The 17,526-nt window shown below is 39.2% G+C and overlaps 1 protein-coding gene across 9 annotated transcripts in view; it reads left to right on the top strand.

Annotated features, from left to right (window-relative positions):
- The window catches only part of tenm3 (teneurin transmembrane protein 3), a 294,603-nt gene that overhangs the window by 160,111 nt on the left and 116,966 nt on the right, over window positions 1–17,526 (top strand). For all 9 annotated transcript variants that reach the window (XM_039800537.1, XM_039800527.1, XM_039800511.1 and 6 more), the window contains 3 exons: window positions 9,105–9,224; window positions 14,111–14,194; window positions 15,485–15,609. In XM_039800537.1, coding sequence (XP_039656471.1) covers window positions 9,105–9,224; window positions 14,111–14,194; window positions 15,485–15,609 — 329 coding nt within the window. The remainder of the gene's footprint in view (window positions 1–9,104; window positions 9,225–14,110; window positions 14,195–15,484; window positions 15,610–17,526) is intronic.

Here is a 17,526-nt window from a genome sequence, read left to right as displayed (position 1 = left end):
GTCTAGGTAAAATAGACATTTTAAAGTCTCAATTCTAGCAGGGGTGTTGAACAGTTACTAAGATTTTCTTTAATTAGCTTGTTTACTATTTCATACTTTTTTTTATATAAGTTGCTAGGACAATGTGTTAACCAAACTCCAAGATATTGAATTGCTTTTTGAGACCTGTCAATGGGGAGTTTTTGCTTAAAGCTTTAGTGCGTAAATCTTTTATATCGCTGAATGTCCCTTACATTCAAGCCATTGTCAAATGATTGCTACAAAGCTGATTAAGACTGTCAGCTCTGTGGCAGGGTTAGCTCAGTTGGTAGAGCAGGTGCACATATGTTGAGCTTTATTCCTTGATGCAGAAGGTCCTGGGTTCAAGTCCAACCTGTGATGATTTTCCTGCATCATTAAAGGTGGAAATGCCCAAAAAATAATCTTAAAAAAAAAAAAAAAAAAAAGACTGTCAGCTCCACACAACTCTCTCTGTATTTCTCAGTATGACTATGTTCAGAAGATTGTGGCGTCCGGCGACTTTCACGCGCAGAAAATGGAGTGAAGATAATTACCTCTTCTTCTGTTTTTTAATCCTCTGTGTCCTCCTTATCTACTAGCAACTGTGTTCTATACGCAGGAAGGTAGATGTTTGGGTTAGCGACATACAGCAAAACATCGTCAGCTTACAAAGCTGTTTTGTGTTGCCTGTCATTGATCAGAATTCCCTGTACGTGTCTTCTCTTATTGTTTGTGCTAAAGGTTCTATGTCTATGTCACAGTCAAAAGCTTTTATAAAGCAGTAGCTTAAGACATATGCAAATATAAAGAGATGATCCAAAGTTGCTGTTTTTTTTAGTCACTGAGTTTATATGCTAGCAGGCAAACTGTGTTTACAAAGACACACACAGACACACTCACATAAAACCTTCCCCTGTGACTAATTGAGGCAAGGTGGGCCCCATAAAACAAGGCCCTGCATCGAACAAATACTCAGCGGCAATGAGACCTGTTACACTCCCACTCTGAAAGCCCATTACGATGAATGTCTCTCCTCCCACTGGGGTGTTGTAATTTTTAATGATTCAGAATCCATTCTTTCAAGTCTCTTTTGAGCCAGTACTTATTTTATTTTTTATTTTTTATTTTACAAAAAGCAGATTTCTCTTCACCCACACTTCTCTAAAAGCAGTTCATCTGATTGTTCACTTCACTGAGTTAAAAATAAGTTTAAAAGTGAGTATACACTGTTTCATTTCAATAATTCCAGGAATTAGCCTGTACTCCTGCATTTGCAACATTTGCATCCAGGCCTAAACTATATTGCCATGGGTCTAGTATCATTTTGGGAGCTACAGCATAATTATTTGTAAAAATTAGCACTGGTTGATTTTAATCTCTTATGAATCTGCCATGTTTGTAAAATAACGAGGACACAGTGTCAGAAATGCAAAGCACCGCTGTCACATACCACTCCTGCTGTTCAGCATTTATGTCCAGAACATAACTCAAAGGCAGAGATATGGGTTGAATATTCGATTGGCTCAGCTGAACGTTCATATATCAATTCATTTAAATATGTCCTTTATGGAAGTTGTTCTTGATTTCGCAGTAGTACTATATCTGTAATTCTTCTTCATGCTAGATGTGAACTAATATGTACTTGTAATTTCTCTAAAACTAACTGAATGAGGATTTCATGTTTGACGAATTAAACTTAATATAAATGTAAAGCACAGTTTTTACCGTTTTATAGTCTTTAGAATTAAAAGAAGCAAAAGACATTCTTTGTATGGCTGTGACTTCAATCATATCACCTCACCTGTGCATGCACACAAAAAAAGCTTCATAATCAGGGAAATATTTGGATATTTTGATAGCAACGGCACTTGTTTCAGGGCCAGCTGGTATGCTTGAGGAAGTCACCTGCGTGTTGCAGATTATTGAAGTTATGGCTGTTGTTTCATATAAGATAAAACATGTTTTAATGAAGCAAGTGGTTGAACATTCATGGGTAACACTTTATAATAATGGTACATGAATTATCATGAATTCATGCATGAATTAATTCATGTAGTACTTCACGAGCGATCAGTAATGTACAATGATTAATAGTATCTCATGCATGACTTAATGCAGGAACAATACGTTAATTCATGCATCAATTAAGGTATTTCAATTATCATGATTTCTGATTTATTAATGATGTTCATGTCTTCTTCATAGGTAAATCAGTAGTTCAGGTGACAGGCTAAAGATTGATAAATAAGATATGATTGACATTTCTTGTGTTCAGACACTTAGAAGTTAGTAAAATGTATAAATATCCTACTTAGGTGAGCATTGTTCTCAGGCATTACTGTTTAAGTGCCTTATGTTGTTACTATAAAAATGGATCTGCAGTATACTGCATTTTGTGTCAATGTAGTGATCATTTTGCCAACCCAACTCCTTTGATTCTTAATACATTTAATGTATTTAATGCCACCATTAATCATATCTTATTTAAAAATGTTAAAGATGGACCAGGTCAGCTCTTTATTTGAAGGGCCAAAAACATGAGGAAGTTATGAATAAGTAATGTTTAGTTAACAATGATTACAACACTACAATTCTTTAGAATATATGTACACTGCTGTGACTGGTCAGTTTTTTTAAGACACCTAGGGAAGGCCAAAGTTTGGGCTGAAACGTTGTGTGCCTGATTCTGCACTATTAAATATTTTTTCGGAGCATTTAACTGCATTTACCTTTTTTGTCCTGCACCAGCAACTACATGGACGTGCACAACATTGTCTTTTTTTGAACCAGTTTTTTGAAGAAGACATGAACATCATTAATAAAAAACCTTAATTAATGCATGAATTGACATATTATTCCTGCATTAAGTCATGAATGAGGTACTATTAATCCTTGTACATTACTGATAGTTCATGAAGTACTACATGAATGAATGAATGTTTTTTCATGCATGAAGTCATGCATAAGTTCATGATAATTCATATACCATTATTTTAAAGTGTTTCCCATTCATGAAAAATGTATATTATGTGAAAATATTAGAAATGTTGTTTAGACCTTAGACCTGCACCTCAGGTTGAAGTTACTTGGAATTACTGGGAATCCCATCACCCCAACATTTCTATTGGATGTTACGTTAAAACCCTACACAACATTGGATACACTCAACATATAAACTGCTCTTTCATTTAGGCCAGGCCTACGTGTTATGATGAAATGAGATGAATTGCTGCATGAATTGAATATGAATAACATATCTTCATTTAGCTATTGAATTGTAAAAAAAAAAAAAAATACTCCAATCACAGTAGAATATTATAAATTGTAACTTCAAGCCTGATAAACATGTAATATAGCCATCATGACTTAAATTAATATAATCTCAGGAAACAACAAAGCACTGCAGAAAAACAGGCCTGATGTGAACATTATGATATGAAAAACAAATATGAATCTTACTGATCTCCAGTCAGTCACACTAACAAATCAGACAAATTTAGGGACAGAAATATAAAAAAAGAACAAATCTCAACACTGAACTATGGCTCGGGCTTTCTAATATTTTGTTAACTTCAATCCCAATGGTCACATCAAGATAAATAAGATAAATAAAGAATGACTAATCTAAAATGATGAAACACTTTATTCAAATTGAGGATTTTGTTCAAGTACTTTTTTTTTCTTAGGGTGATGACGACATAAAATATTAATTTAAATGTTAAAAAATCAATATAAATCTAACTGATCCCCAGTCAGTGACACAAACTAAAGTGCACACTGATTATGGCTCTACCACTCAAAAAATATTTAGATATCTCAAAGCCTCACTGTAAACACGTTGTCAACCGTTCCTGCTTTAGCTTCCAGACCGTGTCCGGGGGAGACTTTGTTTCACCCCTCCAGGGCGGACATTGATGGTCACTTTAGGGCTAAAGGGTGATTTATGGTTCTGTGGAGGCTCCACGCAGAGCTTTCTCCGTAGCCTACGTAACTGGCCTGAGGTTTATACTTGTGCGTTGGTGTGTGCGTCGATCTCTTTAAGAAAATAGCAGGGCTGGCGCGCGCGTGTGTGTGTAAGGAGTGTGTGGTAGAGCGAGTGAGAGAGTGACAGTGATTTGCTTCACAGCGAGTACCGACTCTAGAGTCATAGTGAGAGAAACTAAGTGTCTCCCCTGTTCTTTCTGACCAAGGTGGGAAATGTGTAGCAGGAAAAGTTAACCCTCTCCTTGATTTCATGTTGTATATGGAGAAGGAGAACCAGGAAATGAGTCGGGGGGGAAATGCAATCTATCTAAAACCCGAGGTCTGCACTTGCCTTGGCCTTTCCATTTTTACACAGTAGCACTGCGAGTGAAGCCCACACGGCCAGGTGTTTCCGAGCCTCGGGTTGGTTAGATTGTGTGGCATTAAAAAGAAAAAACAATCTTTGTTTTTTGCAATTTGAAAATTGTGTTCAATTAAGTCGCAATGTCAGTTTGAATTTGATTAATCACCCTATGTAAGGTTTGCATTAAATAACACAAACACTTTGGGTATAGTTGCAGCACCTAAATCACTTGGTCAAGTTCAGGGAAAAGATCAGAGTTACATTTTAAAAAAGGCAGACATTAATAACAGATCTGTGACTGGATGCAAACTTTAGTCTCCTGCCTGGAAGTCAGACATGCCCCATAGCTATCCACCACCTTAGTCTCAGCTTCATTACATAAAGGGCACAATACGTCCTGCACTGGCATTCAGCGTGGCAGTGGACATAAATCGTGAGGTGCAGAATCATCCAATATGGATGCAATTCCTCCGGATACTAGACTGGAATAACTTTTCACTTTCCATGTAACAAATCACAGTGATAAAGGTGGAAGTCACCCCATTTGGTGTAACAAAATGCACAGGAAACTTGTCATAGCAGGAAAAGTACTGGCGTAACTAATGGTTGCAATCCTAGCTATGAGGTATGCTTCCTCATTGGACTTTGACAATTAATTGGGATGGAGTCATCATTAATGCTAAAAGTTACACCTGTGCTTTTCTTCCTAGGTCTAGTCAACATGTCTGCTGTGACAAAGATTTATTAAGGACAGTCTGTAACTCCAAGAAATATTTCCATATTAAAGCTTTAGTGTGTAACTTTTTGATATTAATAAATGTCTGTTACATTCAAGCCATTATCAAATGAGTTGCTACAAAGCTAATTAAGACTATCAGCTCCACACAACTCCCTCTGTATTTCTCAGTATGGCTATGTTCAGAAGATTGTGGTGTGAAGGCTTGTATCAAGTGGATGCGCCGGCAGTGTTGTTGTTATTACTTAGAATTCCTCATGGGGGCGACAGAAACTACGCACTATATCTTTAACAACTTTTGTCCACCACGGATGGCTGTATTTGGGAGATCAAAGAAGTCCACATTGTCACTTTATTAGATCCTTTTTTTTGTTTTTGCTTTTTTTGACGCGTCGCTTTTTTTGACATTTTTGAATTTTTTTGGAAAGTTCTCATAAGTTTACTAACTGAGCAGCTTTGTATGAGATCATTTTATATAATAGGCCTAACAGAAAAATGATTCTGTATTTTAACTGTAGCTACACCCATGATTTACGTTAGTTTTTATTACGTGGCAAAGTCTGGGTAAGGAGCTGCCAGAACTTTTTATTTATTTTAGGGATTTATTTCTTAGATTGTACATCCCAATACAGTCCTGAGATGAAGTCTAAACAGTGGAACAGTGGAAGAGGAACAGTGTCCTCTGTTATAGTCTTTCGCACTTCTCCTTCCTTTAAAGTGGTGAATCTGCCGATGCAGTCCCTCACAGTGTGCGTCAGATTATCGGGGCTGAACTGGGATCAGTTTGCTCTTCTGAACGGATGCAGTAAAGGCTGACTGTGTGTGCGGTCCTGCTTTGAATATCGATCCAAGTAGTTCACCTGCTGCAAGGTTTTTTTTTCCCCAGAAGTTTCCACGGGATGGTTTCCAGCGCTGACTTCTCATAACAGCTTCAAATTCACAAACAATAAATACTTAGAAATAGGAGGTAGGAGATCAATTTACACCAAAGCTGCAAAGGATGCAAAGATGATGCCATCTTACTATGCAACAATAATCTATATTATATTAATCTATATATATATATATATTTTTTTTTTACCTTCCTTAAATCCACAACTACATTTCTCTGAATTTGTTCAGTTAATTCCCAAATTTCCTAAAAGGGTCTGTTACAGAGAACCAGTCTAACATGACTGTTACCATGGCCATTAATCTTCCACACACACACACACACACACACACACACACACACACACACACACACACACACACACACACACACACACACACACACACACACACACACACACACAGGCTCCTGACGATTAGCCAGCACTCTCCCATGACCCTTTGCTCCTGTCCTCACCAGGAGGGGTTGCTAGCACAGCACGGCTCTAATTTAATGAGGCAGAATCAGTGTGTGTCCTGGGCGGGGTTCTCTCACTAAATGTTCCCAAGTTAAAACCAGTAATTGGTCATTGACACGACTGTCTCTTATATGTGCTGTGTAAGGAATCCAGTCCGCATGTGTTCCTCGATTTTCAACCATCACAAACAGGTTGCTGCTTTGGATCTCTGTAGCACTGCCTGCTCTTAAATCCCCGGCTGTCTGGAGATCTGTGCACCGCTGTTGCCTGGAAAAGGCGGCCGCCGATATACAATAACCTTATTCTTTTAGTTTCATAAAACGTCTCGTATAAACGTTTGACGTCTCGCATTTCATTTCCTTTAAATTCTTTACAATAAATGTCTCCTGTTATTTTGTTATCTAAAAGCCTTTTTTTCTGAAGCAGCAAAGCAGATATATAAACTTCAAACCACAGAGATTTAGTTATTGTAAAAGCTAAAAATATGCTAAGAGCTGAACAGCGAGAGACTTTTGAAAACGTCTTTCTCTCCAGACATCCTTATTTCGGCACGCAGACAGTGCTTTCATTAGCGCAGGACTTTCCACAGGTCCTTAAATGTATAATATAATGTATATATGTATGTATAATATATAATGTGTTACTTTTGTCGTTGGCATTCAAAGTTGGCCCCTCCCCCCCGACTCAATGAGAGAGAGAGAGCGAGAGAGAGAGAGAGAGAGAGAGAGAGAGAAAGAGAGAGAGCTAGGGAGTGAATGAAGAGAGGGAGCGCTGAACATACAGTGACTCATAGAAATAAAATTTTATTTTCTGATTGTTTCATGGCGATTACATTCTAAACCACAAATTCATTTACACATACAAACACACACACACACACACACACACCTACAGGAAGGAGACTCATTGCCAGATTTTGTGTAGTGCAGAGCTTCATCCTGACCCTGGATGTGTCAGTTAAACCTGTGCGTCGGTATCAGACGCTAGGGGAGCAAAGCAGCGGTATTGGGAATAAAAACAGGCTGCACAACGTGCATGCTGGGGGGTTACACATCCGCGTGGGGGCCAAAGGCTCTTTGCTGACGCCAATAAACGCCTGCACACGGACAAATAAGAAGAAAAGAGAAAATCTAGGCAGAGGGCAGGGTCTCTGCAGATACAGACACCGCCACACACTGCTGTGTAAGTTCACAGACAGTTTTTGTGAATAAACTGTATTCTTCTTTGTAAGAGTTGCCAACTTGGCGACTTTCTCGCTAGATTTAACGACTTTTCAGACCATCTTAGCGACTTTATTTTTATATTCATATATTATATTGTAATTCATTCTCAGAGTAATCGCAGTCCACGGCTCTTCTGCCAACAGCACAGGAGGGATCTCTCCCCCAACACATCCGCTATCTTTATGCAAATGATGCAGGATCACGGCACCAATAATATGCAAATGAGTGTATGACGTCATCTGCTGATATTTAGCGAGTTTTGGAGCCAGTGCTCGCTACTTTCATTGGAAAAGAGTTGGCAACACTGTTCTCTGTAGGCCTACTGAAGATCATTTTTTTATTTCTGCCTGAATCCTGCAGAATGAGACTGGAAACAGTGGAGGTGCTGTGTAATCCGGATACATCCATGTAAACTCTGACAACAGCCTACATTCTTAAATTGCAGCGTGTAATTTTGGCAAAGCAGAAAACAGAATTCCCCCTCTGCTGCATCATTTTGTAAAATGCCACATCAGCTCTGCAGTTCTTCATCAGACAGTCAGCATAATTCAGCAGACACCATGCAGTATATTCTGGATGGTGTCTGCATGTTTAAGGAGGAAAGTGTGGCGGTGAATAGAAATGGGCTTCGTTGGGTGTGGATGATGTTTCTGTTCTGTTTGGTTTACACAAATTTGGTTGTTTTTTTTGGCATCAAAAAAATCTGGTTACATCTCAATTGAGATGCAAGGAGGAGGAAGATAGGAAGTGAGCAGATGATTTACAACCCCTAGGGCAGGCGTGTACACACACACACACACACACACACGCACACACGCACACAGACACATGCACATACACACACATATCCACACACACACAGACATACACACAGATAGAGAACAACAGTAACCACGTAGGTGGTAGAGGTGAGTGTTACGTCAGATTAGCTGCTGGAGGCTTCCTTTGATGCTAACACACTCCTCTCTATCTTTCCCTGGGTACTGGTGTATGTGAGGGAGAGAGAAAGATGGAAACTGGTTTTATTGGTTGTGTATGGCTCTATATTTGTGCATATTGTATGTGTTTCCATATGGGCTTCAGTGTGTGTGTGTGTGTGTGTGTGTGTGTTTGCAGTTGCCCACTTAATTTGCATATCTAGCCTGAGAGCATTATAGATGTTATTCATGTTTCCAAAAACATACTGTTAGTGCTCTCAGTATGCCACAGCCCCGAGTGTACATTTAACCACACACACACTCACTCACTCACACAAACACACACACACACACACACACACACACATATTCACATATCACTTCTCATAATATCATCTTTTTGTTTTCCTCTTTTATCACCCAATCTTCCCCTTGTCTTTCTCTTCACTTTCCTCCCTCTCTTCTTCCTTTCTATCTTCTTTTCATTTTGCACACTGTATTAACCTACCTGTACTTCTCTCTCACTCTTCTCTTTTCCCTGCTCATCTCTAGCTATGCACCTGTTTGGTCTAAACTGGCAGCTTCAGGAGAGTGAGGGATATGGAGCATTTGAAAACGGAGGAGGGGGAAGAGATACAACTCCCAACACCTTTATGGTGTCTACCGACAATGGTGAGTTCCTACTTGTAGATGTTTATCCTGTCTTCTGACAGGAAAAGCAACAGCGAATATGAGAAAATGTGGCAAAGAAGGTGTTTGCTTCAGTTAAAGTTTCTCCACTTAGCCCAGAAATGTTTGTGACGCAGTAAGGAGAAAGCCATTTAGCTTCAAACCAAAATCACACTAGGTGCCTGAGGGAAACCTCGCCTGATGTAGTATCTCAATTTTACACATCCTCAACAGCACTGTGGACAACCCCCTCTCTTCTAATAATTATATTCATAAGCAACTAATATGCATTAGGATTAGATTTATGTTCACTGCCAATGCTGGAAGTTAAAAATTTTATCTCACACACAACACTCAATTTACGATTTTAATCGATTTCTTTTTTCAAACTACAAAAGACAAAGGAATTAATCAATTAAGTTTTGTTTTGAACAATTTGAAATATTAACAAAAGCAAACAAAAACAGATTAATTTTCCTATTGAGATTAGTAAAGTGCCAACATATTAAGATAGAAGATTTTTTTTAAATAAATAAAAGGTGCGTATGGATTTTTTTCTCAAATAATGTGTTTTACACAGACACAGACTGTCACTGTTATTTGAAAGTAATCAGATTGGATGTGTGTGTCCAGACATCATCAAACTAGCTGTGGCAGGTAATACAACCCAAAACAACCCCCAAATGTAATGGCTGCAGTTTTAAACATGTTGTTACATTGTGAAAAAGTCACAGTTTGGTTAGGTTTAGGCACAAAACTGCTTGGGTAACTTTTTATATCAATGAACATCCGTTACATTCAAGCCATTGTCAAATGAGTTGCTACAAAGCTAATTAAGAATATCAGCTCCACACAAATCTCTCTGTATTTCTCAGTATGTTCACAAGATTGGGTCGTCCGGAGATTTTACACGCAGAAACTCGAGTGAAGATAATGACCTCTTCTGAAGAGTGCATCATGTTTTTTAATCCTCCGTGTCCTCCTTGGCTACTAGCTACTGCGTGGAAGAGGGGTGTGTGTGGGGGCGAATGCTTGTATCATGTGGTTGCAACAACAGTGGTGTTGTCATTACTTAGAATTCCTCATGGGGGCGACAGAAACTACGCACTATAGGTTTAAGAAAAAGATCATTGTTTGGGTAAAAATCAGTACATTTGCTTCTCTACTTAATTTCCGTGCCTAAGTATATGACATAAGTTCCGTTTTTTATGCAACTTGTAACTCATAACTTGTTAGTTTTCTTTTCAAACGGGACATGAACACCAGTCTCCTGGGTGAACATCCTGTGTTTGTTTGACTATCTGCATAATTCATTGGCACAGAACATCTTGCATTTAATGTACGTTCTCTGATATGTAGATTTCAAAAACATGATCTAAGTGGCATTAAGTTTCCTCCAAAGGGGTTTTGCATAATCGGTATATTTGAATGTAATTCTTAGTAGTAATGGTTACCAATAAACACTCCCTCTCTCCATGCTGCCAGGTAATTTGAACACAATAGACTTGAAATGAACACATCCTTTCACAGCAGAGCCTGCAGTGTTTACCTCACATTACCATCTGCCAGTCTCTGCAGAGTATCAGATGTTAGAGGATTTCTGACTTGCTTTGTTTTCCTGAGATGTGAGCCTTTTGTTATAGAGGAATAGTGAAAAGCAACATGTAAGACATGAAAAAGTTTTTACTCAGCCATTTTCACTGCTGATGTTTTTTTCAATCTCAAGTTAAGGTTTTAGTTTACCGTCACTTTAAAGTGCCCATATTATGAAAAAAACACTTTTTCTGGGATTTGGGGTGTTCTGTGACGTCACAGTCCAAAATGAGCTGGCTAACCACAACCGTTAGCTCGTATTGCTAACGCTAGGATGCTACGTGGTTCTCAATACCAAAGCACTGCTACAACACACACAAGTTCACCATAATCTACAAAAGAACTACTTACATGTGCGCCCTCATTTAGAAGTCTCCCAGCTAATCCTGCCTTGTAACTGACTGAAGTTGTAGAAACAGGCTCTCTTTTACTGTCTCTAGACTTAGCTAGCTGACATGCTCTACATCTGAACTACTGAGCATGTGCGAGTGCAATCAAAGATAGTACAGAAGAAGAAGAAGAAAAGAGGTCTCACTCTGTAGCTAAAACAGAAACCAGGTGAAAAGAGGATCTACAGCAGTGAGAGAGAGCTGTGCAGTACAACAAAAATATGGTGTTTTTTGAAAATTAAACCATGTAAACATATTCTGGTGCAACCTTAAAATACAGTTATGAACCTGAAAATGAGCATAATATGGGCGCTTTAACAATGATTCAGATGTGTCCAATTGGATTATTGGGTTATCTAATAGGGAATCTTGTAGCAACAGCAACATTAATAATAAATGACTTGATTACTGCACAATGCACAACAGTAACAATAAAATAATGTGGAAAATAATATAATTTTAGATATATTTACTGTATTCTACTACTTCTACTACTACTCAGTTTTCTCCTGACTGGGCTTAGAAACTTCTAGCTGAGCAAACCAAAGCATCAAAGCATTATGTACACACAGGCCCACATGTGCTTATAACGACTGTGGCAGCTAGAAGCCACAGCATACACCTTGGTTAGCAAGTTAAGCGTGATTTGTGCTTCTGCGTAGGCACGTGGAGGCACGGACACTACGCCAGACCCTACGCCGGACCCCAGTGTCTGTGCGCGGGCCGCGACGTGTATTTACATTTTTGTAACTACATGTCGCGGCGCGTGCACACACACACACACACACACACACACACACACACACACACACACACACACACCTTAGACTGAGCCAGCTCCATGGACATCACTCAGGACACCCAACTGTCACAAGTGATGTCCAGGACAATACTTTGAGTGGTGTGTGTGTTGTGTTGTAATAGTGAGGATGCAAGCTATGGCAACAGATTTGGTACACTTGATGTTATTTAACAGTGTATTCTGTTTACTTTAAATATGTAGTTTTTTCCATATAAACATCCGAGCCTACAGATCTGTTGATTTTAAAAACCTCCCATGTGCCATGTGCTTGGGTGTGTGTGTGTGTGTGTGTGTGCGTGAGAGAAAGATCGAAGATCGGTATATCAGGAGTTCTGTTACAAGCCCATTCATTACAGTAGAATTAAGCAAGAAAGAGCGAGAGGCCAGTCTGAGTGTGTTGTGCTAGAAATAAAGATGGATATGGGCGCCTTCGAGCTCAGCTTGAAGACTTGTGTCATATGTTGCAGCTCATATTAGTGTAACGAATGCGCTTAATGTCTAGACTGTCACACACACACACACACACACATACACACATGTCTGAGTCAGTGTTGGTTTACTGCCCAGATGTCATGAGTTAAGCGGTTAAAGTGTAATGTTATGAACAGGAATGGCCTATGAATAACAAACTTTGAACAGCGGTGGAACCATTCCAGGTTCCTAGTACACACATTGGATAGAAACTAAAGAAAGTAGAAGGCAGTGCAGTCCTCAGCCAAGGCATGCACTATCTCACAATGTTAATGTGAGTGGTTCCAGTCTGGAACTCATTTCTCCGATTATTCCGATAGATGAATGCAGCACAAACTCCCTATCTCGCAATGTTAACGAAAGAGAAAAATAATTTGTGTATCGAGCCTGTGATTCGCATCCGCTCCAAAATGTAAATAGTTGTTCCTTGGCCCCTAATACACCTTTCCACCAAGTTTCATGAAAAAATATCAGGCCAGTATTTTTTTTCTGTAATCCCGCTGACAGCCAAACAAACTGACAAACATACTGAGATCACTGTGAGTGAAGTGTTCTAATTTACCATGACCAGAACTTTACCCTAACTTGAAATTAAAACCCATGCAAACCCATGGGTTTGTTATTTTTCATTAGACATGTTACAGCTCAGACTAATAAACCACTGATGGCCAGGTTAGTCATGATACAAGCAGCTAAATCAGTAAGAATGGTAAATACAGTTTGAATATTATGGTATTGCCGTCAACACAAAAATGCCTCTGGTGTTTAAAGTGCTCATATTATGCTTTTTGGATTTGTCCCTTTCCTTTATTGGGTTATATATCTTTTTTGTGCATGTAATAGGTTTACAAAGTGAAAAAGCCCAAAGTCCACCCCAAAGGGACTTACCATCTCCAACAGAAAACACTGTTCACCAACTGCTCCAAACAGCTCTGTTGTAGTCCAGCCTTTACTTCAGAGACAGACGTGGTCACTTTGTAACACACGTTATAATGCTCACCTAGCTGCTAGCGTGGCACGCCCTCATGCTCTGCAACTGACAAGCTAGCAGTACTTACTGAGCATGTGCGACTCCAAACAAAGATGGTACATGCGTAAGATGCCTCACTCTGTAGCTAAAACAGAGAGCTCAACATACAGGGTGAAAAGAGGAGCTTTAGCAATGTGCAGTACAACAAAATATATGGTGTTTTCTGAAAATGTAACCACATAAACTTATTCTGGTACGATCTCTAAATACAATTATGAACCTGAAAATGAGCATAATATTTAAGTTTAGAGCCCACCTTTGTTCAAACGTAGCTTCTCTTAAAAAAAAAACGTATCATGACAAGCCAAAGCAAGCCTTTCCAGGTCCTGTGTTCCAGTAATATACTGTATATAATTTATGTTTTTGAGATTTAAATCAAATTTAATATTGAAGGGAAGAAAAATCTGTCTGCATTCAAAATCAATATGTTATCTGCAGATTTCAGAACTTTGCTAGAGCTAAAACGATTACTACTGTCAATACATCATTTGTATTAAATTATACTCTGACCATTGCAGAAATACTAGTACATGGATGAAAAGAATTAACACAATTATTTACATTTTCCTGAACTCTGTTTGGTCTGGTTTTTCTCTCTCTGCAGCTAAAATGTTTCTTCTAGAGAACAACACCATAGACACGGGAGAGGTGGATGTGGGGAGACGAGCCATACAAGATGTCCCACCAGGTGAGTTACACGCATGCACACGCGCGCACACACGGACTGAGTACTTCATGTGAGGAGGGCCCAAAAAGATGCTAGAATGAATAGCTGTGGATGTGGGGAGTGGCCCGTAGAAAATGCCTTTCTACAGGGCCCAAAATGTCGTGCTAAGCCCCTGGTTGCCAGTTTATAAAGTGCATTTAGCTAAACCTAAAGAAGTCTAATCCAACAGTCTTGCAATAAATCCTACTTCCGTATAGTTATAATTTTCAGTTTCTGTTGAAACTCAGGGCTCAATGCTAACTTTTTAAAGTGGTTGCCGGCTTGGCAACCAGGCATCAGCTTTGCTGCTAAGGGGGTCTGAAAAGTCGCTAAGTTGGCAACACTGGAAAGTGGTCGCACAACAGCTGAAATGTTGTATTGCGCACGAACGTAGTGTTTAAAATGTACGGGGACAACCAAATAAAATATTGACTTCTGTTGAAATACATTTTCCAGTTTTTATTTGTTTTTATAAAAAAAACACAAATATTGAACAGGTGGTTGCCAAAGGGGTCAACCAGCATAGGCAACCAGTGACCACGAAACGGTTGCCAATTGACTCAATCTGGTTGCCAAGGGCAACCGGGCAACAGCTACTGTCGAGCCCTGAAACTGTTTTCAGGAGGTGTTGATTCAACGATATGATCGTTTTATAGGATGCGTGTTTTGGGGCTGTTGACTTGTATTGTGTTATAGGCCTACTGACAGGAGTTTCTATTATTGTGTCCACCCCGTTTAGCTATATCGGTGGGGGTAGCCTACACTAAATAAGAAAATCACCTCTGTGTTGAATGTGTTAATTGAATGTGGGGCTACCATAAATGAGAACTACAACATCAATTTGATTATAATAGTTAAGTTTTGTATCATAGGACGTATTGTAATAACCGAAAGAACCAACGTTTTGGGGGCTGACAACTGTTCTTTATTATGACATTATTATTTACATACCTTCTGAATCCTTCTGATAATTATGAAGTTTTTTTTTTATTAATTCTGATGTTTCAAGCATGGGACATATTTCTGAATGCACTTTAAGTCAGTATGCTGCATCATGTCAGCAGTTCCAGGAGATGAATAATTAATGTCAACTCAGTGACACACATATGCAACACATTTTTAGAAAGAAAATGTAAAATGATGATACAGTGTTTGAAATATGTTTTTGCATTGTGACTGTTGGGGTATCTAAAATCCACGACTTTTGTATTTTGTTGTTGTGTGAGCATATTGATTTATATGATATAAAGACTTTGTCGTTCTTTATCCAAGGTGTGTTTTGGAGGTCCCAGCTATATATTGACCAACCCCAGTTTTTGAAATTCAACATATCCGTCCAGAAAGATGCTCTTGTTGGTGTTTATGGACGCAAAGGCCTACCGCCCTCACACACACAGGTTGGTTGCACATACACACACACACACACACACACACACACACACATGCACATACAATGACATGCTCATTTATTTCAACAGCTCAAGCTCAAGTCACAAGTTTTAGTTTATAGTTTATAGAGACTAAACTTTTATCAGGCATAAAGACCCTTTCAGACATGCACCCCTTTACGTTAATCTGATGTCTATCAAACATGTTGGTCTCATGTCAGAATAAGCGCTGGGTTCATGTCGCCACGACAATTTTACCAGGTACGACCCAGTAACATTTCTCTATCTCTTTAAGCAGCACATGTCTGAATTGAATGGCGTCAAATTAACGTAAAGGCGGCAGCACCACCTGGTTAAACATCTCAGTCAACACTTATGCAAAACAAAAAAATCTGTTGAATAATCCATGGAACGGTGTATTTTTAAGTTGTTAAGGAGATCCTTAAAAAAAACTTGTATGGCCATAGTAATATTCTGACCAGCATTCTCTCACTCTGTATTTCCACGGATGAATAAATGAATACGCAGCTAAATGCTTTACATACAGCATGAGAGCAAATAAGAATTAAACAACCAGGCCCCCAGGAAGTGCGCTGGGATTTGAAGCAAATTGAACATAGTGACCAAACAGTGTAATTGCAACTCCTGGCCCATCATGTAATGCATTCTGGCTAAAAAAGACTTTTCCTATAATAGATAATAAAAATTTTCTGAGGGTCATAAATAAATGGCAAAATGACTCGTTTCACTGTCAGAATTTGATCCATTCAGTCCGATAACATTTGGAAAATCTAGAAGAGCCGCATGATTAAAAATTAAACCTAATAATTTACAGTAAACCAAAAGTAAGCGGGCCGGCCAGAGGAGGTCTCTAGTGGGCCTGCTTCTATGGGCTGCACAGTGCGGAAGCAGTGCCAATCATTCGGGTATTTTTAGCAACTCTCATAGGAATAACGGGCCTCTGCCTCGAACGCCGCATCCAGTTCTTATCATACATTCATAATTCCAATTTAAAGTAACGTCCTGTCTTTCAAATCTTGTGCCCCGTTGGATTTCATAAAAAAGTGACCAAATAGCATAACTTTAACGGACAGATGAAGTCAGCAATGTTATGTATTCCATGTCTGAAAGGGGCTTAAATCACCAAGCACCACCAACCATGTGAGCATACGAGGAAAAACTCCCAACACAACCTTAAATGGAAAAGACAAACTGAAGCAAACTTGTGCAAATCAGAGAGGAATCCACCTTCAGGAGAGTTCAGCATGAAACAGATGGCATGGTAAAACTGACACTACAAATAAAGATGGATGACACAAAGATAAGATGTGTGAGAAAGAACAATATGATATGGCAAAGAAATGGGCACATTGGTTCACAGAAGCTCGGGCAACACCTCAGTGCTCAATGAAAATCCTGTGTTGAAGATGGGATTTAACCAACACACACCTCAGCAGAAGCTAGAGCAGTGCTTTCGTCTGTGTCCAGATCAGTGGCCAACACGGTTCTGAGATCTGGGACATAGTGTTTGAGAAAGCCTGTCCTTAACCGTCCAGAACCTTCTGGCCTTTCTACTTTTACAACTACCAGAAAGACATTCTGCCTTCCAAAATGTCTAAACCCAAATCCCTTTAGCAACTTTGCAAATGTGTCTAGGTCAAGTGCTCTATGGATTCTTGGTTAATAATGACGCAGATAAGCTTCTTAAAAACCTAAACTACCCTTTGACTACACTTACATCTCTGTGTAATGAATCATGTCTTCTCTCAAAAGACTAATCCACTTATCTGTAAAAGACAGCTTCATACAATGCCACCCCTATCACAGCTCAATGTTAGCACTTTAGATAATAGACAATGGGATGTGTGTGTGTGTGTGTGTGTGTGTGTGTGCGTGCGTGCATGCGTGCGTGCGTGCGTGCGTGCG

Source organism: Perca fluviatilis, chromosome 1 (assembly GCF_010015445.1).
Source record: "Perca fluviatilis chromosome 1, GENO_Pfluv_1.0, whole genome shotgun sequence".
Classification (NCBI taxonomy): domain Eukaryota; kingdom Metazoa; phylum Chordata; class Actinopteri; order Perciformes; family Percidae; genus Perca; species Perca fluviatilis.
Note: the sequence above shows the minus strand (reverse complement) of the source record. Positions and strands in the feature narration are given on the sequence as shown.